General features: G+C 39.5%; 1 protein-coding gene across 2 annotated transcripts in view; it reads right to left on the reverse strand.

Moving 5' to 3' along the window:
• Positions 1 to 10,228: 10,228 nt before the first annotated feature.
• The window catches only part of LOC126480808 (peptide-N(4)-(N-acetyl-beta-glucosaminyl)asparagine amidase), a 57,605-nt gene continuing 42,741 nt past the window's right edge, over positions 10,229 to 25,092 (reverse strand). For both annotated transcript variants that reach the window (XM_050104131.1, XM_050104132.1), the window contains exons 6-8: positions 13,959 to 14,220; positions 11,029 to 11,187; positions 10,229 to 10,939 (exon numbers count right to left, since the gene is read on the reverse strand). In XM_050104131.1, coding sequence (XP_049960088.1) covers positions 10,767 to 10,939; positions 11,029 to 11,187; positions 13,959 to 14,220 — 594 coding nt within the window. In that variant the 3' untranslated portion in view covers positions 10,229 to 10,766. The remainder of the gene's footprint in view (positions 10,940 to 11,028; positions 11,188 to 13,958; positions 14,221 to 25,092) is intronic.

Raw genomic sequence — 25,092 nt, forward strand, 5'->3', positions numbered from 1 at the left:
GTATAGTGTAACTGTTACTATGTAAAAATTTGAACAAAACGAGTGCCAAAAAGACATTGCATAGTGAACCACTGTTCACGGACATTAACGAACATTACTAACTCTGCAACTACGCGGAAACCTATGTGAAAGAAACTGTTAATGCCATTCATTATGCAGCGTATCTATGTAAACGCGATGAACGATTTCCTTGATTAATAACTACGAACATTTAGGTGAGCTATATTCAGCAAAAAACTGAAAATGTGAAGTGCATAATTCGTGCATCGTCTAGTGATATTACTACCGTACCCAACTTCAAGATGTTAACTGGATTAAATGGACACAAAGTGCCTGTCCAGAAAACAACACGACGGGTGGAAGAATTTTGGTTGGAACTTCAGGGAATGAAATGTTCTCGAAATGTGACGGACACTCTTACCTGGACTGTCCAAGGATCGACGCCAGCTATGTGCCGTCCGAGGTTCTGCAACCAAGCTTCCACGGAATGTAAAAAACGAACTGCACGTGGACCAATTACTCGACGGGTCACGTCTGATCTGTAATAAGCAATGCTTTTAGTCACAACGAACTGCATCACTACGACTATAATGGAAATGAGAAATGGACACGCTTATGTATTAATCACGTTGTTATACAACGATGTTACTGTGATCAAAAAACTTTACCACGACGATACTAACATGTAAAAAATTATTGTGCAGCGGATGAATATGAACTGTAATAACGACACGATGTGTATAGGTCAACGCACCTGAAAAATACGGACATTTTTCTTTGAAGTATTTCAAAACAATACTATGTAACTACGAACATTCAACAATCTAAGTTGTATTGTGTTATAACAAATATTGTAAATTTAAAACTAAGTTACCTGTCATAGAATGTAGTCTTCATATGTAATCTTGGTTGAATATTTTCTTTGTGCAACGACTGAAAAACGCGCGCACACGAACAATATGATCTGCAATACTGTGCCGCGTGAATCTAACTGTACGATATAATGGCAGTGCCGCAGTTACACAGACGCTTCTGCGCATGCGCGCACTCTATCTGCCAACATTAGAACTTTTACGGCGCACCCGCGTCATTCAAATTTTGTATATAATGTGTAATGTAAGTCATGTAAATAGTTGTAGATAACTTAGATTTTCTTGTGCCTTTAGGTGAATTGCTCGCCTGCAGGTGTGTCCTTTCGCCTCGCAATTCAGGGGGCAATATAAAGGCACATTTGCATGCCGAGCGTGAGTTTCCGCGGAAACGCGAAATACTAATTAAATAAATAATCAGTGACAAATAAATAAAGCCTATGGCACACAACTGCAGCGCTGTGTCGCTGATAAAACAAAAGCACAATTACGTTACTCTTATGTTTGATTAAGAAAGGAGAGCTCTGGTTGAAGTGGTGCGAGAAGCACGTATTTTATTTTATTGTCTGGCACACCGCCATATTTCATGTTATAGAAGAATACTGCGAGTTGCAACCACACTAGGCACTCGATTCTGTAAAGAATTTATATTTATAAAAGTAAGTAGGATTATGAACTGTAGGCTTATTCATTGAATATATCTGATTTAACTAACTGTGTAACTTTTTTATGTTTAGTAGACAATCACCTCTGTACGACGTATTGGCATGGCTGGCAAATTATTGTAATATTGAGATTTAGATTATGAGTCCACACCTACCGCAGCAGTCTTTGGAAACGATTTAATTACGAAGTCCGATTATTCAGTTTTATTTCACGGTCAACTACGAGTAACATTGCCTTTACGAAAAAGCCATTGTCAAGCGTCTGATACTGAACAATTAAACGTCCACGTTCCAGATAAGCAAATCCAATTGCAATCACAATCACCATCATACAGATAGAATAATTAACATATTTAAAAAATAACAACAACACATATATTTTTATTTATTTATTTCATTTATTTTATAAGTCCACGAGACCCATGTTTACGTTTCATGGCTTTGATGTATTCATTTACAGTTCTCATGGCAAATGAAAACAAAACAGATTTCTGTGGCTGAGAGTTATCAAATGAGTAAAGATACATTCACTTAATTATGGAAGACTGAAATATGTTATTACTTTCAGTTTTCTGATTTTATTTCATTTCCACATTATTGGCAATCAAGCATTAGTCACCTTGGAGAATAATGAAGTTATTTTTGTCAGTTTGCTAAAGAAATTACTTTTATTAATCCTTTCCAAAGAGGCAGTCAATTTATTTGAAACAAATTGTTTTATTCCACACTGTAGGTTAGTTGGGAGCTTCCAACGTTAGGCGCATAATGGGGCCCCTTAGGAACATGGCTGCCATGGAGGGGAAGGAAGAGAGTGTGCACCCCGTGTGCATACCATGAGGAGTCATTCCGGATGTGGAAAGGGTGCTTCTGGATGCCATGAAGAGTACAGTGTGCAGCCAACTGCAGGTGGTGGCTCATGTTGGTACCAATGATGTGTGTCACTTTGGATTAGAGGAGATTCTCTCTGGTTTTGGTCAGCTAGTGGAAATGGTAAAGACTGCCAGTCTTTCTTGCGAGATTAAGGTGGAGCTCACCATCTGCAGCATCATTGATAGAACTGACTGTGGTCTTTTGGTGCAGAGCCGAGTGGAGGGTCTGAATCAGAGGCTCGGGCAGTTCCGTGAACGTGTAGGCTGCATATTCCTTGACTTGTGCCATTGGGTGGTGGGTTTCTAGGTTAGGTTGGTTGGGTTGTTTTGGGGGAGGAGACTAGACAGTGAGGTCATTGGTCTAATTGGATTAGGGAAGGATGGGGAAGGAAGTCGGCCATGTCCTTTCAAAGGAACTATCCTGGAATTTGTCTGGAGGGATTTAGGGAAATGACAGAAAACCTAAATCAGGATGGCCGGATGTGGGATTGAACCATTGTCCTCCCGAATGTGAGACCAGTGTGCTAACCACTGCACCACCTCGTTCGGTGGGGTTTCTGGGTTACACTTAATAGGTCAGGAGGCTGCTACACACAGGAAGTGGCGACATGGAAACAACAGAAAAAATGTTCAAATGTGTGTGAAATCCTGTGGGACTTAACTGCTAAGGTCATCAGTCCCTAAGCTTACACACTACTTAACCTAAATTATCCTAAGGACTAACACACACACACACACCCATGCCCGAGGGAGGACTCGAACCTCCGCCGGGACCAGCCACACAGTCCATGACTGCAGCGCCTTAGACCGCTCAGCTAATCCCGTGCGGCGATACAACAGAAAGGGCATCCATCTAAAAGGGAGGCAGGTAAAACACATTAAAGTAGTTGTAGCAACAATCAGTATTGTAGTCATAAACTGTTGTATCTGCATTGGGAAAGAACCAGAGTTCCAAGCCCTAATAGAAGGCACTGAAGCTCAAATAGTTATAGGTGCGGAAAGCTGGCTAAAGCTAGAAATAAGTTCAGGTGAAATTTTTTCAAACGACCCAACAGTGTTCAGAAAGCATAAATTAAATACAGTTGATGGTGGAGTATTTACTGTTTTTAGAAGTAGTTTACCTTGTAGTTAAACTGAAGTAGACAGTTCCTGCGAATTAGTATGGGTAGAGGTTATAGTTGACGCCTCGTCCCCCCTCGACTCATAAGATATAGTTGCTGAACAGTTCAGAGAAAACTTGACTCTCATTTCAAATAGGTACTCCACTCACACAAATACTGCTGGTGGTGAATTCAATCTACCCTCAATATGCTGGAAATATTATATGTTTAGACCTGGTGCCTGGCACAAAACATCATCCAAAATTGTACTGAATGCTTTTCCAGAAAATTATTTTGAACAATTAGTTTACGAGCCCACTCGAAGCATAAATGGTTATGAAAGCAAACTTGACCTCTTAGCAACAAATAATCCTGGACAAATAATGAGTATCATGATGGATACAGGGATTAGATTAGTGACCACAAGGCAGTTGCTGCTAGGCTGAGTACTGTAACACCCACAACCATCAAAAAGAAACGCAAAGTACATATATTTAAAAAAAGGTGATAAAAATGCTCTTAATGCCTTTTTAAGAGACAGCCTCAACTCCTTCTGATCTGATCAAGTAAGCGTAGAAAATATGTGGAACAATTTCAAAGAGATAGTATCAATGGCAATCGAGAGATATATACCTCATAAATTAATAAGTGATGGTACTGATCCCCCATGGTACACAAAACAGATCAGATCACTGTTGCAGAAGCAATGAAAAAAGCATGCCAAATTTAAAAGAATGCAAAATCCCCAAGATTGGCAAAGTTTTGCAGAAGTTTAAAATATAGCACATGCTTCAATGCAAGATGCTTTTAATAATTTCCACAATGAAACTCTGTCTCAGAGTCTGGCAGAAAACCCCAAAGAGAGTCTGGTCTTACATAAAAGCATACCAGTCGCAAGATGCAATTAATATCTTCGCTGTGCAATAACAATGGCCACTAAAGCAGAGTTATTAAACCTGGTTTTCTGAAACTCCTTCACTAAAGAAAATGAAGTAAATTTTTTTGAATTCCAGTCAAGAATAACTGACAAGATGAGAAACATAGAAGTAGATATCTTCGGTGTACCAAACCAGCTTAAATCCCTTAATAAAGGCCTCTGGTCCAGATTGTATACCAGTCAGGTTCTTTTCAGAGTATGCTGATACAATAGCTCCATATTTAGCAATTATATACAACAGCTCGCTCATAGAAAGATCCATACCTTAAGACTGGAAAATTGCTCAAGTCACACAAATACCCAAACAGGGAAATAGGGGTAATCTACTGAAGTACACGTCCATATCACTGACATCAATTTGCAGTAGGGTTTTGGAACATATACTGTATTCAAACATTATGAATTACCTCGAAGAAAACTATTTATTGACACTTAGTCAGAAGGGAATCAGATAATATCGTTCTTCCAAAACACAACTAGCTCTTTATACTCATTAAGTAATAAGTGCTATCGATAGGGGATGTCAAATTGATTCCATATTTTTAGATTTCCAGAAGGCTTTCAACACTGTTCCTCACAAGGATCTTCTAACCAAACTGCGTGCCTATGGAATATCGCCTCAGTTGTGCGACTGGATTCGTGATTTCCTGTCAGAAAGGTCACAGTTCATAGTAATATTTGGAAGTCACCCAGTAAAACAGAAGTAATATCTAGTGTTCCCCAAGGAAATGTTATAGGACCTCTATTGCTCCTGATCTATATTAATGACATAGGAGACAATCTGAGTAGCCCTCTTAGATTGTTTGCAGATGACGCTGTCATTTACCATTCTGTAAAGTCATCAGATGGCCAAAATGAATTGCAAAATTATTTAGATAAGGTATCTGTATGGTGTGAAACGTGTCAATTGACCTGGAATACAGAAAAGTGTGAAGTTATTCACATGAGTACTAAAATAAATCCGTTAAATTTTGATTAGGCGATAAGTCACACAAATCTAAAGGCTGTAATTTCAAATAAATACTTAGGGTTTACAATTATGAATAAGCTACAATGGAACAATCACATAGATAATGTCATGGGTAGAGCAAACCAAAGACTGCAATTGATTGGCAGAACACTTAGAAGGAGCAACAGGTCTATTAAAGAGACTGCTTACGCCACGCTTGTCGCCCTACCCCGGATTCCTGCTGTGCGGCGTGGGATCCTCATCAGGTGGGACTGACAGATGACTTCGAAAACATTTAAACAAGGGCAGCTCATTTTGTATTATCATGAAATAGGACAACTGTTTTTTATACATATTTTTTTTATTTTTGAAAAAAAAATTGTATTTTTTCTTACTAGCTTATTGCAGTGCTGTGTGGTTGTAAAAGTAATTGGAAATGCTGCATAACAGTATTGCAGAGTACGAATTAAAAAAAAAATGTTAAAATCACCACATAGCAAAATATTTGGGTACTTTGAGCTGTAGAGTCTAGTTTTGAAATGAATATTATGCCAAGAACTGCTTCCTTATTTTGCATCCCTTATCTGGATAGGATATGGCCCTAAGTACAACAAATCCCTATGTTCCCCTGAACAACATGCCACAATGCTGCACATGGTCATGTGATGTACCACTATACAAGAAATTCCAAACATAAATGTGGTGAAAAGCATATGAGCAGAGCAAATACCAAGAGCAGACTTCCTATGGCATCAAAGCTGCGCATGTGCAGTAACAGCTATTTTCTGGTGCTCTCTTGCAACTGCTCAAACGAACCTAAAATTCTAACAAGTCACAGGAAAATATTGCAAATGGTGATTTGAGAAGCTTTACTTTCAAAGTAAATTTCCTTTTATGCATTATCAATTGTTATGTGTGAGAATGTGCAATGAATATCTTAAAAGATAGACAGTTTGACTCTCATTCAAAACTTAACACTTTGAGGACCAGCCACTTGCAAAAATTTTGGGCAAAAAAGAACAACATTTACGTCATTGTTTACAAATTTTACTGGCACATTTCTGTTTGATATATCTTAAAGGATAACACACACAAAAAAGGTCAATGTCATATGTGAAACCTAGCTTTCTTGTAGCTATACCACAAGTATATTAATTTAAACCATTAAATTTTTCTGTTTGTATGTTCGTGTTACTTAGCAGTGATGTTACTATGGCTCACTACATCACATATCCTGTGCCGCTGTCACTGGCTGGAGAGATCACACGATGGGAGCTGTGATTAGCTGGAGAGATCACGTAATGTGAGCTATGATCGCCAACAAAAACAAATCGCTATCCCAATTTCAATGCTTTAGCCACTAATGAGCGTGTTTGCTGGAATTTGTATATATACTTTCATAATATGAAAAATGCAGTGTATATGTTGCTGCACACCAAAGCTCTTCCCAAAATGTGTTTTTTTTTTTTTTTTCTGGGTTTCAGTTCCTAAAGTACCACAAAGTTCTGCGTCAATGTATAAAACCTTTATTCATTCAAAGAATTGATAAAATTATTTAACTGGATAGATAAAAAATCTACTCACCAAGACGTGTCGGAACACAAACATAAAAGACTGTTGTAATTGGCAAGCTTTCGAAGCCAATGTCTCCTTCTTCAGAAGGGTTGAAGAGGAAGGAAGAAGGGTGAAGGAAAAGCACTGGAGAGGTCTAGGAAAAAGAGGTAGATTTTGGGAAAGTCACCCAGAACTGCAGGTCAGGAGAGACTCACTGTGGGGATGAGAAGGAAAGACTAACTGTTGGGGACTACATCAGATGAGATTTGAAAACCTGAGGACTTAAAGGTGGAAGACAGTGTAATATGCAATATAGCAATTACTACTAAAACATCTTGTACAAGTTAATATGAGTGAAAAGCCGAGTGCTTGTACATAACGGAGGTGGGAGGTTGGTGGTGAAAAATATATGGGAAAGACAATGACAGATGTAGAAAACTAAAATGGAGTGAAGCAAAAAGTTGTTACAGTGAAGAAGTGCTTAGATGGAAGAAATTAACGTAAATTAAGGCCATGGGGGTGGCGAGAACCAAGGACATGTATATCTGCCTTAGTTGATGAACACCTGCTGCCTATAATACAAAGACTCCAACCTACATTAAAGATGCCAACCATTTCCTAGACTGTCTGAAATCCATGCCCATCCCACTCCCACCACACACCTTAGTTGTCACTACTGATGCCACCTCGCTCTATACCAACATCCCCCACAGACATGGTCTGTCTGCTGCTGAACGTTTCCTCAATCAGTGCCCCCTGATTCCAAACCTATGACTTCCTTCCTGCTCACCTTAATCAACTTTATCCTTACCAACAACTACTTCACCTTTGAGGGGCAGACATACAAACAAATCAGGACTACAGCCATGGGAACCAGGATGGCTCCTTCCTATGCCAACCTTTTCATGGGTCGCTTGGAGGGGGCTTTCCTGGGATCCATAGGTCTTCAGTGCCTGGTTTGGCTTAGATTCATTGATGACATCTCTACCATATGGACTCATGGTAAGGCTGACCTGCTAAAATGCCTGGAATCTCTGAATACCTTCTCCCAATTAAATTTCACATGATCCTATTCCGAATCCCATGCCACTTTCCTTGATGTTGATCTCGTCCTAACCAAAAGCCAGCTACACACTTCCGTCCACATTAAACCTACCAATAAACAACAGTACTTACATTTTGACAGTTGCCATCCTTTCCATGTCAAATGTTCCCTCTGATACAGCCTTGGCATCTGAGGCAAACGTATTTATTCGGAAGCAGACTTTATACAGCAATACACCACCATTCTCATCTCAGCCTTCATTGCACATAATTACCCCACCAGCCTAGTTCAAAAGCAGATTTCCTGGGCAGAGCAATCACATCCAAGACTGGTATGCTGGTCCCTTCAAAAAACAACTTTCAAGCACTCCACTCATGACTCAGTATTATCCTGGTCTAGAATATTAATCAACTACACTCATGCTCATAAATTAAGGATAATTGCAGAATGTGGTGCCACACATGTCTGAAAATGTCTGCACCGTACTCTGACATGCACCAACACACCTCTGCGTATGTGGGCTGCTGCCAGCACCATCGTGCGATGACCGCAGGTCAAATGCACCGCATGGTCATATCCTGAGGTGATTTAAACCCACAAACTCCCCACCAGAGTGTTGTTTCACCATGTATCAGCAGTACCCTTAATTTATGAGCATGAGTGTATTTCTACAGGGCCATAAATTCCTAAAATCATGCCCTGAAATGAGAACCATTCTGTTTGAAATTTTGCCCACCATGCCTAGAATACCTTTCCACCACCCCCTCCCAATCTCTGCAGTATTCTTGTCAGACCCCATGCTCCTTCTGCACCCATCTCCATACCCTATGGCTCCTACCCCTGTGTCCATCCCCATTGCAAGGCCTGCCCTATGCACCCTTCTAACGCCATCCATAATAGCTCTGTAACTGGCAAAACATATACTGTCAAAGGGAGAGCCACCTGTGAAACCACACGTCATATACCAGTTTTTATGTAAACACTGTTTGGCCTCCTACATCGGCATGACTACCACCAAAGTATCAATTAGGATGAATGGGCATAGGCAGAGGGTGTATAGTGGCAACTAGCAACATCCTGTTACAGAACATGCTCTACAATATGACACTCCTGACCTCTGCGCCTGTTTCACCACACACGCCATCTGGATTCTTCCCCCAGACACCAGTTTCTCAGAACTCTGCAGGTGGGAACTAGCACTACAAGATGTCCCTGGTTCTTGCCACCCACCTGGCCTTAATTTATGTTAATTTCTTCTGTCTCAGCATTTATTCATTGTAACTACTATCTGCTTCACTCTCTTTTCGTTTTCTACACGTTTCATTGTATTTCCCGTCTATTTTTCATCACCCCCCCTCCCACCTCTGTTATGTACAATGCACTGAAATTTGTTTAACATTTAAAGGGACTAGTGCCCAGCATTTATTCAGTGATTTTTCTGCATTAATTATTTTTAATCACAAATCATTGAAAGAGGATAGTGCTTGTGTTATCTTTTCTATACTGAAAATTGTTTAATGTTCAAAGGAATGAGAGCCCAATATCATATTTAAATTTTCTTAACATCTTGCAGAGACTAGTGTCTCTTTACTTGCTATATCCAAATCATTTTGGTATTTTGAGGGGATAGTTCCTGACCTTTATTGATTACAAGTCATGTCTTGGATTTAAATGTGAGGTAAGGTCAGGTTGTAGCTTGTCTTATGTAATGTTACTGTTAAAGCAAGTTGCAACAATGGTTGGTTCCAAAATGCTGAGCTTTCATTCATACAATGGAAGAAACTCCCAGATACAGCCCAAGGCAAAATTTGTGTGTGGTAAGACAAGGAACAGTTTCTGTGTGATATCATGTACAAAATATTATTATTGATAAATGTTTGTTCCATGTAAAAAACACTATGAGACAAGAGAACTTCAACTAATTATTCGTACCAACTGAAAATCAAATCAAATGAATCTGAATCTTCCACTCAACCCATAGTACTTATGGCACAGAGAACTTAGGTAATGCTTATTGATTTAAAATCAAACAATAGAATGTCCAGGATGGAATATTAACAATATGGAAAAGACAGATTGCTACGCACCACAAAGAGGAGACATTGAGCCATGACTCAACCATTACTGATGTAACATAGAGATGAAGCAATTTTATTCTTAGGAAACTAAAGCAATATCTTCCAACGTAAACATAATCGTGATGTCAGAGAAGTAAGAATGGCAGAAATATGTTTTACCAGTTTGTTAAGATCGTAATTTTACTTATGGAGAATAAAAACATGACTTTCCAACATGCTCAAAATAATAATGCACATAAAACTTGTAATTTATATTTTTACCTTGTGCACATCATTCTCTTCATTTCTCTAAAATGTAGAAAAGTGATGAGGAACTGTGCACCAAGTGCCACCTACTCCAATTTCCCAGTGTAAAGACCATCAACTCTTCGAGAAGTTTCCATTGGTAAACCATACTCATCTCTTATTTGTGGCCCCTCCTTATTACAACACATTGCAAACACTTGCCAAACACAGCACGCAAGGGGGGATCACGTGGATGGTCCCCTATAAACTTCACCAATACAATTTATGTTTGGATAAACACAAATTAGTTCTGTGTATCACTTGTAGACAATGCCACAAAATCAATTTCCACAAGATAATAACAGAAAATGAGTTCACATAAGATAGTACAGTCTCTCTCTCTCTCTCTCTCTCTCTCTCTCTCTCTCTCTCTCTCTCTCTCTCTCTCTTTTTTTTTTTTTTTTTTTTTTTTTATTTACATTTTCCTTAGTTTGATAACAATGTTGAATGGATAAGTCGTGCTGCCAACTGGCTCACGGAAAAGCTGTGCATGCTGCCATGCTGTTGTACCTCTCCCTCTACTTAGTTCAGCACTCAGGGTCAAACACTTGGAACCATCTAAAATCTTTGTGGAAACTGCTATTTCATCTGCAAATGGGCAAAGCCATCAAACATAAGGAAATAAAATGTGCAATTGCCTAAAACAATATACTAAGAAGTTGTCTGAATCTCCTTACTTGGTGGTACTTCCATGTTGTTTGTATCCCCTATCATTAGTAACTTAATAACACCATTTTCAAACACGCTTCTCACAAACACAAGATTCACTGTTTCTATAACTAAGCCAGAGGATGAAAAGTCAAATTTCCATGTAATGGTGCCTTTTGGGCTTCCCTCTGTTAAAATGAGAAAGAAAAAGGGCAAGTTAATGCAGATATGTGAAAAGAGAGAATTTATATACATTATTACAAATTAAACACACTTTCTCAAAAATATGGACGGTAACACCATCAGCAATACATGAACCTCATTAATATCAACTGATACACTGACACAATTAAGGTTAATTTGCATACTATGAAAATTCATGCAAAACAGATTCATTGCCAGCAAAAAATACAAATAAGGAACAGAGGTACAACAAAGGAGATGTTATAATAAAACATAAGGCAAACAGAAGACAAAAACTGCAAGTGTGGAATTTCTACATCCCCAAGTACAGCTCTAAAAGTACACTTATATTTAAGTAATATACAACAACATTTTGAAGAAATTAGTTGTGCTTTTAATGCTGCACCAAATCAAGAGAAATATCTGACTGGGAGAACAGAACATGAATTCCAAAATTCACACATGGAGCGATGTACTGAAATGCGAATAAATGTAATAAAGGAAAAAAATGAAGATGGCAGAATCAAGTGCTCAAGAATAAATCAAGATTTCAAATTATGGTATGGAAAGTATGTCAGACTAACAATGAAACTTAAATGCAATTGCAGACTCATATTAGTTGACAGTTCCACTATAAACCAAAAAATGGCAGTTCTATGTCTAGCTTCAGATTTTCACCTCATGGAAACTTCATTATGTGTGCATGTAAACAGTGATGAATGCCAAAAACAGTCTGCCATTAGTAGTAATGTGTGCCATGGTCGTGTCTGAGAAATGCTTTTTAGGGACGATTTGTAAAAATCTGAGGATGACGTGGATAACTATGATTCAGATAAAGATACTATGTTCCTTAACACAAATGAGATTCAAAAGTTGCTGTTAATCAGCTAAATGTGAATAATTATTTAAGCAATTAAACACTATTAACTTGTGTTGCTTACCACAATTTATGTGACTTTATGTGACAGAGTGATGGAAGAAATGTTAGGGGTTATCCTTAACACTATTTACATGCTGTAGTAAGGCAAGAATAAAATTAATTTTGTATGTTCTGAATCACACATTACTTTTGGGGTTGTTACGGCTTATTACGGTAAAAAATGGTAAAGCGAATCTTAGTATTCTAAATAGAAACAATTTGGATCTTTCAAATTTGTGAAGTTTCACAATGATATTTCGTTAACTCAACCAACAAGTAAACAGTCGTAACTCAATGCTAATCCATGTTAAGTCTCCTCAGTTAGCAAGTTAACATCGTTAAGTTTCCACTTAAGTACTTTTAAGAATACGATTTTGGATAGATTTTACAATTTCAAAATCATGTCATTACACTAGAAATATTAGAAAAGATGACCTATCTGAATAAAATAAGCACAGTGGATGTACTTGAAGCCTCTTACAAATAAGATTTTATTGAAACTTTACTGCCTTGTTTCTCAAAACAACCAACTTGTCCCTTAAACTTTTGTGTTATAAAGATTCAAAACAAGTACAGTCAGCAGTAAAACAGTGTGAATAACTATTTCCTGCAAAAATCTGATGATAAATACTTCTTTATTATGATCATTTTCAGTTGTCAGGCCGTTGTAAGGTATCATAAACGCATTTAAAAGAGCTTACATGACTTTATAAACCCTATGGCATCAATTAACATAAAATCCATCATAAGTCATTGCTGGCATGTAGTAATATATATTACACTGCCAATAATAAAAAGTTACCCAGCATCGTCAATCTTCCTTCCATACAAGGTCCAGCTAAAAAATAACTGTACTGATTTTTTAACATACAACCAGCATGGGCCACAACATCAAATACTATACTGCTGAGTCATGGAACATCTCTTCTTGCCATTTCCAATACCCACTCCCTGCCGGACCCTCTGTTCGCCCGTGGCCTTCATTTGTGTCAGACAATGTACCTGCTGCCTGTCAAAAAAATGCTTAGTGTAGATTAATGTGAAATTTTTTGTGAAACTTGGACAGTCCGCCACAGAGGTCCATTCTTTTTTGGAACAAGGATAGAGCAATGCATTCAGGTTTTTTCAGTGGTTTAAGTGGTTCAAAGAGGGATGAGAAGCGAATGAAGGTGAGTCATGTCTTGGACAACCCTCTATGTCAACCATGGACAAAAAACTGAAAAAATTGGAAATTTCATCTAAAGAGACTGTCGGTTGAGTATGTGAGAAGTTGTCAATATTGTAAGAACTGACAAACAGTTCTGCAGATTTTACACGAATGTTTGCACATGTGGATAGTATGTTCAAAAATGGTGCCCAAGAACATGACATCTGTCAAGTCACTTTTGGCAAGCAGGGATACCATAAGTTGGAACATTCACCCTACTAACCCAATTGTGCTGCATGGGACTTTTTTCTATTCCCAAAACTGAAATCTGCTCTGTAAGGAACATGATTTGAGAGACTTGAAGCCATGAAAGAAAAAGTGATGGAGACCATAAACAAGCTTTCAAAAGATAACTTCGGACGCTGCTTTGAGCAGTGGAAAACACGCATGGTTTGGGCGTAAGACTTGTGAGGTCTGTTTTGGAGTGAATAATACAAAAGTTGTGAAGAAGTAAAAATAAAGAATGATGTATACCTAACCTGATTATTTTTGGCCAGATATATATTTGCTGTGCCTTACTTCAGTTAGAACACACGTTAATAAACAGGCAAAGAAAATAGAGGCACAAATCCCAAGGAAAATCATTACCAATTTCTTTTCTTTTCTTTTAAATTTAACTGATTTCAATAGCTTAAAACACTAACACTTACCTGTTCTTGATAAATAGAACATCTTCCAGTCTTTTTCTTCTTTTCGAAAGACTGAATCAAATTCAAACACACCATTCTGCCATCCAGAAATGCAGGCCTCCTCAGTGTTAGTACTTCGAAAATATTTGTCTTTTTCACAGGAGTAACTTAACTGAAATCTTTGAGCTGAAATTTCTGCAGCGTTTGGAGTCCAAACATATGTAACTTTTTCTGTAACCTCTCCCCTTGCAAGTCTCCAGAGCAGGGAACCTGAGGTGCGCCCCTAAAAATTTAATTTACATCATTTACTTGAATATTTTAATATCTGCTAGTCTGGTTGTTATCACAGCTAATATTATTAATAAGGTATTACTAAGATTTTCTGTTACATGAGCATCATAGGGTAATTATTTAAAGCTATGTGTTTTGAACATATTTACTTTTCACAAGGTGTGATTGGGCATATATGGGGCTAAAACATGTTCAACTGTGAAGCACACATTTCTGTTTGATAAATGACATATTGCTTGTTCCACATCTACATCTACATCGATGCTCTGCAAGCCACCATATGATGTGTGGCGAACAGTACTCTGTGCCACTTTTAATCGTTCCATTTCCTGTTCCACTCATCAATAGAGTGAGGGGAAAACAACTGTCTATATGCCTCCATATGAACCCTAATTTCTCATATCTTTATCTTCCTGGTCCTTATGCACAAAGTTTGTTGGTGCCTAGAAGCACTTGGCAGTCAGCTTCAAATGCTGATTCTCCACATTTTATCAATATTGTTTCTTGAAAAGAACATTGCTTTCCTTCCAGGGATTCCCATTTGAGTTCTCAATGCATCTCTGTAACACTTGTTTGTTGTTCGAACCTACTGGTAACATAGCTAGCAGCCCGCCTCTGAATTGCTTCGATGTCTTCCTTCAATCTGACCTGGTACTGATCTGAAACACTCTAGTGGTAATCAAGAACAGGTCACACCAGCATCCTACATGCGGTCTAAAAATTTGTTTGGGATGTAACGTAATAGTACAGTCAAAAGGATATTTGCTACTCACCATACAGCGGAGATGCTGAGTTGCAGATAGGCGCAACAAAAAGGCTGTCAGAGAGTGAGCTTTGTCAAAAATACACAAAAAACACACACACACACACACAAAATACACCTCACACATGACCAGTCTATGGCTGCTGAGGCCAGACTGTTAGCAGCAGCACATGATGGGAGAGGCAACTGGGTGGTGGGGGTAAGAAAGAGCCTGGGGTGGGGAGGGGGAGGGATAGCAGGGTAGGGGTGGGGGACAGCAAAGTGCTGCTTGTGGGAGCATACAGGGACAAGTTGGAGAGAGGGTATGGCAACTAGGGGCAGTATATTGCATATAAGATGTGATCTTTTATTGTTTTGTGTCCTGAAGCTGATTTGCAGTCTAGTTTTTTGAAACAAATGACTTATTTTGTTGGAAATGTTACCCCAGTATGGTAAGGTTATAAACTTGTCTTTTTCTACTTGCTTGGCCTTTTCTAATTTAATCTGATTTCTATTGTTACCATGTTCTTCCTGCTTTTTTTTTTTTTTTTTTTTTTTGGATAATTTCATAACTTTTGATTCATAGCCACAGTGAGATGCTACCTCCTCCAGTGTTGGCTGGCACTCAAGAGGAGGGCCAGAAGTGACCTGGTCAGTGATGGCATGGCTGACAGCGGATATCTGGGGGGTGCAACGACAGCCATTGGGAGTAACTGGATCCAGGAGGAGGGGTTGGAGGGGGGTCCTGGAGCATGGGCATGGCCATCTTTGCCCAGGCTTTGATCTTCTTGCAGAGGGCTGGAAATGAGAATGCAGGAGGGAGAATGAGGCAGAATATCACCCTGAGGTAGATGTTGGGGCAGAATCAGTGAAGGACACACCAATGGTGGAGGTGAATGAGAAGATCTAGATGTGTGAAGAAAGGGGAACCAACGTAAGTTTGCATGGAGGCTGCAGAGACTGGTCCTCCACTCTGAGGCAGAGTTGATTTCGATGGTGGGTCACGAGTCTGTCCTCTGCCTGCAGCATGAAAACCTATCCCTCAGTGCTGGCCATGCATGACCACCAAAATCCAATACTCATTGTGGCCAAATGCATTGGCCCAGACTGGAGTCCAAAGTGTGTAGCGCATGCAGGGAGGCCACTGGGTGGGTAGCAGGAGATTCAACATCATGCACAGCTGGGGTCCATGTAGCAGTTCTTCTGGGTTCTTCCCACCATCGAGTGTGGACCTATATGAACTGAGAAAACGTTTGAGTGCCTCTTATACTGAGTCCTCACCAATGTACTACTACTTTTGCATATTGAAAGTGCATATGAGACATTCCACTTCCCCATTCAAATGCGGATAGAGAGATGATTGCGGGCTGTTGTCAGTTAGCAGAGTGCAGGGCAGGCCTTTGATGGAAAAAAATCTGAGTGAGAGTCCACGCCATTGCATTTGCTGTATGGGAGCAACAGTAGACGATGTACGGAAACTGAGAGTAAGCATCAATGGCCACTAATGAATAAACATCCAAGAAGGGGCCCGCAGAGTTGAAGTGGACATGCTCCCAAGGCTGTGACGGCTCAGGCCACATTGAATAACACTGCCAGGGAATCACCTGGTGACCTGCACACTTAGAACAAGCAGTTATTAAATATTCCAATTTCATGATTGATCTTGCACTATTAGACACATCAGTGAGCCAGCATCTTCATCCGTGAGATGCCTCAATGACCATGGTGCACGAGGCAAAAAATGTCCCACTGGAGAGATGTCAGAATGACCATCCATAGCATTTTCTATAGACAACAGAATACCACCATCACTGAGTGTGAGTCTCTATTGTAACATAAAATAGTTGTGGATGAGATCCAACACACAAGGCTAGATCATTCCAGCCATCCGTGCTAAATGTACTGCCACACTTCACGAAGAGCAGGGTCAGATGGTGACAGCTTGAGCAATGCAGCAACCGGTAGTAGGTAATTCATCAACTGTCTATAAAGCTTCCTCATCAAGGTAAAAACAAAGTACTTCATCCTGATCGAAATCAGAGTCAGATCCCACTGGCAGGAGCGAAACAGCGCCCACACTGGAGTGCTGAACCATGAGCCGGAAATGAATCTCATACCCACTGAGAAACAGGGCAAGTGTTGAAGTATAGGGGCTGTCTTATCTGACAAGTGTGCCACTGGACTAAGTAATGGCTTATGATTAGTCAGCAAGTGAAACTGAACATCATAAAGAAACACATGAAACTTCTTCATAGCACAAGTAATAACAAGGGCCACCTCCTCTATTTCCAAGTAATTCTTCATGTATCATTGGGCACCTTTGATGCCAAAGCAATGGGTTGCTGACAACAAAACTCCACGAAGTATGTGAGATGCCCTTGCAATCGCAAGCCAGCACCCCATTTGACATGTGACCCTTTGGGGCAGAATGCAAACCAGCTTTCAACATCCGAAATGTGTGGTCGCAGGCTGGTGTCCAATCAAATGATCCACTCTTCTTATGCAGCTGATTTAAGGGGTGTGGAACAGTAGCCCTTACAGCAGGAACTTTATAATGTGATTTCACCTAAGAATGCTTGGAGTTCTGTGGGGCGGCGGGTGGATTGATTGTTTATATAATGTAGAATTGTAATGTAACTGCAGAAAAGATGCAATTCCCTGCCGTTTTAACCATATGTGGGGCGGTGGGTGGAATTAATTGTTATATAAATGTTCCTATTATTTATGCTGTTGTTTTGCCGTTCTCAACACTGGCTCTCTAACTACAATTTTGGCAACCAGAAAGTGATTAGCAAAACGTGACGCCTGTAATTAGAATTCTTAGTGCCCACTTCATCTGAGAAATACACTTATAGCTACAGCTTATAGCTCTGAGGAATCAGGAGATTGTCTGGGATTCATAATCAAAAACGATCATGAAAAAACGTTCGCTATATTCTGAAAGTCACATATGAAAAAAAAAATCCACACAATCTGACAAACAGAGCAGTTCAGAGTCTAATGCACTGATGCAACTATAACTGTCCAAATTAAATGTTTAAGTGAATGCTCGCCATAATTTGATGATAATGCTCATCAAACGCCACGCTAAATAATGGTAGAATGTTTGTCCCGCGACGGCACGTGAAAATACGACATACGCAAACTGAAGATATATCATTAAAGTCATCCCAGAGTTAACACTTCACTTGAAAATGATTTCATGGTTATGCGTATCCCGAGTAACTTAATACGGCATCCGAGGCTGTTTATAGTAATGATACCATGTGACGCGACTCCCGACACAGATGGTGTGCTATTCAATGTCTGGAGAGAACTGGGGCCTTACTCTCTTGCGCAGCTTTCTTATATATAAAGCCGCGGTGCGGACGGCTAAGGGAACGCCTGATCAAGTCCGCTCTCCCGACTAGCCGCTGGGCTAGTAAACCACCACTTTAAGTTATTGAATAAATCATTGCTTCCTTTGCTGATGGCCGATGAAGTTCTCAATTTAAATGTGCATTCAGCACACAGGTAAGTAATCATAATAAAAGTCTGACGTGGCTAAGTCAAATATTTTGGGCGAGAGAATTAATTTAATTACACTACACACAGTAGACGAGCTCTGAACTTGCCCTTTGGAGATACGCTATCGCTATAGTTTTACAGTTATTCAATTGAAACTTTTCACATCTTTATGATTATAGCAAATCTCCCTTCTACTTAAATTTAAACATCCTAGCCTTATTTAATCGCCTACTTAATCTATCTTGCTTCCTTAATTTTTAAGACAAAAACCAGAAAATCATGAATTTCAACTAAAATCTTAATTTGTGAGATCCAAAGTATTGTTTCTATTAAATTATTATGAAAAAGGAATCTAAATATAAATTTTTAAGTCTCTAGCTCATTTCTGTTGCGCCAATGATTTTTACAGAAAAACGTCCAAATTTCGAAAATGGTTAAAGTTATTGAACTGACATTCAACACATGTTGATTTAGTATTACTCCTGACATGCTAGAAACGTTTCAGGTTATTTACTTGATTTTTAAAGTACTGCGCAACATTTATGACGTCAGAGCTAGTTACAGCGGACTAGGCTGGCACACAATGGAAAGACTGATGTGAATTTTATACAGCGTGAGTAGGCTGCTTCCCTACAGTTCCTTCAGTAGGGAGCAAGATAGCCTTAACAGCCACAATGTGACTGTTGGTGGGCTGACTCGCCCAACGAGAAATGGTATGTCCCAAGTATCCTACAGGTGTTGGAAGAAACATGACAGATTGAAAAATGCTTCTGGCATGCTCAGTTTTGAAATATACCATTACTGTCTGCTTGCCAATTTCATCATAAGTTCATCCAGGGGAGGGAAGTCGTACATATTGACCACTGATTGGGAATTAATTGTCACCTGCAAATCACCGCAAAGACGTAGCTTGCTCATCGATTTCTTGTTAATATCTAATGGTAAGATTTAAGTTGTGAGTGTTGTTTTGTTACTACTCAATCTAAAGAATCTTACTTGGACTCCATGGTTTGGAATGCTATCATTAGGTCTGTCCTCGATAAGGAGGTCTGTCAACAGGCATTGCAGTTTGAAGACCACCTCTTTCGAAGAAGTACTTAAGATAACACAAGCATGCTACTGTTCAAGAAGAGGAACCTCCTGCCAATTATAAATGAATGAGATTGGCACCATAATGCTTCAAGCTGTCAGATGATCCAGTTCTTCCTTTACTTGAACAAGAAGTGCAAGTGGCACTGACCTGGCAAAAAAAAAAAAGAGCTAGGTCTCACCATGGATTTGAGAGTGATGTGTGCCACTTAATCAGTGCCTTTGCCAAGTCCCGGCAAAAATGAGGTAGAATACATCTTGCACAAGGCACCCAACTCCTGACAGGGCACAAGATCAGACACTAAATTGGCTACTGTAAATCCAAATGGTGTAAAAACATGTGAGCCCAACAAATTTTCCATAAATGCACTGTCTACTACAAGAAATGTCACTGGCCAGACCACTGTCTTGTGAGCAGTCTCTGTTGTAAACTGTTCAAGAAGAGAAATCTCCTGCCAGTTATAACTGACAAGACAGCACAAAGTAGCCAACAGCGGAGGGGAACCAATGCATAGATAATGTTAGAATTCAGAAGTAATGATGCTCACCCATATCTACTTGTAATCTTAAGAGCATACTGTTGATACACATATTACTGAATGGTTGTATTACAAACAGTTGCAATATCATCACTTGACTTGCTAAAAACATTAATGCCCATAGCTTAAGATGTTGAAGTCAAAGCAGGAGCTGACCAAGCACTGCATACCATAGCAATATGGCCTTTTATTCTACAGAGATGGCAAGTAGCCCAACACTGAGGACAGGCCAGCCAGTCATGTTGAACAAGGGTGTTGTGGTAAGTCATCCACCTTGGATATGTTTGCTGTATTGTCATGACTTCCGCTTTCGAAAGCATGCTAGATTGTGTGTGGCAACTGTCAGATAAGTGGACAGAGACCACGTTTGCCCAGAGCCTAAATGGCAACCTGTGCCACAGGAAACTTCAAATGCCTGTGCTATTTTAAGTACTACTTCCAAAGAGGTGATCTTCAAACTGCAATGCCTGTTGATGGACCTCCTTATTGAAGACAGACCTAACGATAGCATTCCAAACCATGGAGCCCACATAAAAATCTTGCAACTATCCAGCTCAATTTCCAATATGATAGTGCTTTAATTGAGTCTGTTACCTATAATGCCAAGAAGAATTTCTCATACATTTTCCAGTCCTCGGCCACTCTGTCATAGGCAGATAAAGGTGGCATGTAGACCAGCAAATTTTGAGGTTATGTTACCAGTCCTATGAACATTCTCTCCAACAGGTTCACATGTTCTTGCAGCTGACCCAGAAAACTCGGAAAGACAGCTTCCAAGGTTGCCTCTCTTGATATAGTAACTTTGTCAATAACATATGTGAATAGCAAACCTTACCCGTCATCGTTTGTGTAGTAACACACACAATTGAGTATGCCAACAGTATGCAATATGGATATGTTGAGTACATCATTCTTTTACCTAGGTTGGAACTTCAATAGTGGCAACACTGACGTGGAGACAGTATGCAATGGAATCTACTATTGTCGCTGATAGCACATGTTGACATACCTACCTTACCTCGGAGCAAATGAAATTATCCATCCCAAATCACCAGCGTGCGCACAATCAAGGGAAACACAGTCACTTGTGAGCGAGCAGTCTAACGTAACAGTGTCACTATGTTTTTGAAACAGGAACAACAGAACTGGATCAGGATTGAATGTGTCAGATGTCGTACAGCACGACAGTGCCATGAAGGTCTTCAAGAGGCATGCAGGGAATCAGCATTGCCATACAGAACAGTGCCACATTGGGTAAAAGTCTTCAAAAAACGTCGGCAAACTGTGGCAGTCATGCATTGGGCAGGTCGTCCTAGCATCTCTGAAGTAGTTGCGCACGCTGTTGCCGCGTCAGTGGACAGTAATCGATCTCATACGATTCATGAGCTCGCCCACAAAATCAGATTAGCACATACGACTGTGCTTCACATCCTGAAGGAATGCCTAAGCATGCAAAAAATTGCATCATGATGGATTCCACATGACTTGACGGAAATGCAGAAATGGATGCGTTACAACACTGCTCAGACGCACTTGGAGTGCTATGAGCGTGAAGGAGAGGCTTTCTTGTGCCGTATCGTAACACTGGATGAAACATGGGCCACATCGTATGAGCCAAAACTGAAATGTCAATCCAACGAATGGCATCATTATGAGTCACCACAAAAGTCGAAAGTGTGTCAGAGCCCCAGTATGGTTAAAGTTATGGTGATTCTTGTGTATGACTGTGATGGTGTTATCCTAACGCATTACATTCTCCATGGCAGACTGCCAATGTACAGTATTACTGCATTTTGGAGCATCACCTGTGGCCAGCTTTGCGAAAGAAGTGGTGACACTTTCTGCACAACCCACCCATCATTTGCACGACAGCCCAAGCTGTGGCTGCTCTGTTCAGTCGATGGGACTGGCAAATACTGTACCACCCACCATACTCCCTGCACTTAAGTCCTTATGACTTTGATTTGATTCTGAAGATGAAGGAACAACTTTGTGGCATTCACTTCAGAACTTTTCCAGAGATCTGACAGGCAGTAGACTGCTCCATTCGCACCATCAACAGACTCTGCTAACTGAATACTATGCCTTCCACATCACTGGTAATAGGTTCTACACAATGCGGGTGACTACTTTGAGGACAGTAACAGGTGCAAACATGTAACTCTTTTGTATCGGTTGTGAATAAATAGTTGCCACTATTTAAGTTCCAATCTTCATACATAGCAGAGTCGGTACTAGTGAGACATACAGTATTCTGCAAGCGAAGTGAATTTAACGGGAGCATAAACCACTGCAGGAAGAGAGAAGTCACTCTGCTCCAGGATTATATAGAATGCCTCCTAGCAGCCAAATTCAGGCACCTTGAAGCATTGCTTACTAGTTGAATTAACACATGATAGATCAGCACCAGCACGATCAAGTTTGAAACTGTGGGTTACCACAGTTACATTATTATTAAATATTTTAAACAAAAGCATTTGATTTTAAGTATTTGATTTTAAATAATCAGCTGTTATGGAAACCTTGTTGTACGTATGGGCATATTTTGCCCCACTTCCTCCACTGAAAAAGCTCATTTTAATTCAAAAGACAGTTTTCAAGAAATATCAAAAACCAAGTGGTTCAGTGTTTTCATATCAGGCTTTGTGGCATTAGATCCTGGATGCAATCTCCCAGAAAACCTTTTGCTTCACTGCAAAATAAAGGTGGTTTTGACTTTCAATGTTAGCAATGTTAGGCATGATTTCTAAAAAGGATATCAAATCAAAAATTCAAATCACATGACGACAGCTCATAGCCTAAATACAAATCAAGTAAAATGATATGAAAAGACATAGATAACATGAAGCAATTTTAAGTTTTAGCTCAGTCTAAAGCAATCTAGCAGATGTATCAAGTGCTGGAAAATCCATCTCGGGCTGTTAAAGAGTGGTGAATTCAAAAGAATTATATAACAATATCTTTAAAGGCCTTAAGCACCTAATTCAAACTTGCTCAGAGAATGTAATTATCTTCATTAAAAGTTATCTGTTTCTGATTCATCTCCTGAGTTATACAAATATTTTGAGAAAACTTCAAATGTGGGTGCAATTTTAAGTCTGTTGTCCATTTCTGTACCATCTGCCACATTAACTGAAGAAATGTGGCCTGCACCCAACATAACTACCTGTTTTTGTTTTATAATCCTTTTTGTGAGAGCTGTTTCTTGATCAAATTTTCTTTGCATCCTTTCACTTATTCTCAAATAGTTTTATTCAATTCAGGAAACTCCAACATGTCATGTATGGGAACACATGGGAAGTTTCCCATTGTAAATTTGTTCTCTTTTCATCCTATTTTCTGTTTAAAAGCTGCTATTATCATTTTCTAATTGTTTTCACTGCTATTTATAAGTTTCTATAACTCTTCATAGAGATTTTCTGTGAGGTGTGATTGGAAAGTTTAAAGAATGGGCTTGTAATTGTACAATGGTGGTACTTACATGCTACTGTGATGCATCTCCTTCAAAATAGTCCCCTTCTGACTAAACACACCGACTCCAATGGTGTTTCCACTTTTGGAAACATTCATGGAATTTTTTTTCTGAAATGTGTTAAGGACGTGCTCTGTATTTGCCTGGATGTCTTCAATCGAGTCAAATCGCTTCCCTTTTGGTGAAAATTTCACAGGGACCAAATCAGGGGAATATGGCAGTAGTGGAAGAACAGGAATTCAAAAGAATTATATAACAATGATGGAGAAGGCACGATGAGCTGGACCATTGTCATGGTGTGGCACCCAACTCCTGTCTTTCCACAATACAGGCCTTTTCTTCCACACCTTTTCACGCAAACACTCAAGGACCCATTTGTAGCATTCCTGGTTAATTGTCTCTCCTCCACCTGTAAATTCATGATGCACAATACTGGTAGAATGAAAAAAAATAACCCACATTATCTTCACCTTCGACTGACTTTGCCGTGCTTTTTCCACTCATGGTGAACCTGGAGTCTTCCACTGCAAAGACTGCACTTTGGTTTCAGGATTATATCCATATAGCCACAATTCGTCACCTGTAATTACCCTATTTAACAAATCTGGGTCATTTTTAGTCCAATTAATCAGTTCTTGGCACACTTCAAGTCAGTATTGTCTTTGGTCACTTGACAACACTTTTGGAACGAATTTTGTGGACACTCGACACATGTTCAGATCTTCAGTTAAAATTGACTGAACTGCGTAGAAACTTAAATTAAGTTCTTCAGTCATCTCCCTAAGTGTAAGTCTATGATCAGAGTGCACTAAGTTGCAAACTTTCACAACATTTTAATTCATTTTTGAGGTGGAAGGACGGCCAGACCATGGTTCATCTTCAAATGATTCACGGCCATTTTTAAATCTGTTGAGCCAGACAAAAACAATTGACTGGCTCACACAATTATCTCCAAAAGCTGTTTTAAAAGTTTTAAGTCTCAGAAGCTGATTTCCCAGTTTTAAAACAAAATGTTACACAAACTTGTTGCTGCATTTTTACATCCATTTTCACGCAGACAGAATCCAGCAACAAGCCCTAACAGACCCGCACTCAACCAGCTGCCACAATGAACTGAATAAAGGAAACACAGTGTCCTGTCAGAGGGCATTCAAGGACAAGGCAATGACTCACTCCCCTCCCTCCGTGGACCCGCCCACCAAACCAGTAAGCAGTAGTGGATCCATTCTTAAAACTTTCCAATCACACCTCGTATATCTTCATTACGTGTTTGTGCATACACTTAAATGATTTCCATGGAACATGTTTCATATTTTAAAACAAGTCTGGCTATTCTGTCTCAAATTTCTTCAATATCTGTAAGCTTGTTTTTATTTTCCTTGTTTACAACACAGTTTAAATCTGGCTTTTCCCCATGTTATGTTCCTTACACTGCAACGAATGTTCTGATTTTAATTCTTTTTGGTCTTCTTTATTTGGCACACTTCTAATAACCCTACAAAATCTTATTTCTTG

Source organism: Schistocerca serialis, chromosome 5 (assembly GCF_023864345.2).
Source record: "Schistocerca serialis cubense isolate TAMUIC-IGC-003099 chromosome 5, iqSchSeri2.2, whole genome shotgun sequence".
NCBI lineage: Eukaryota > Metazoa > Arthropoda > Insecta > Orthoptera > Acrididae > Schistocerca > Schistocerca serialis.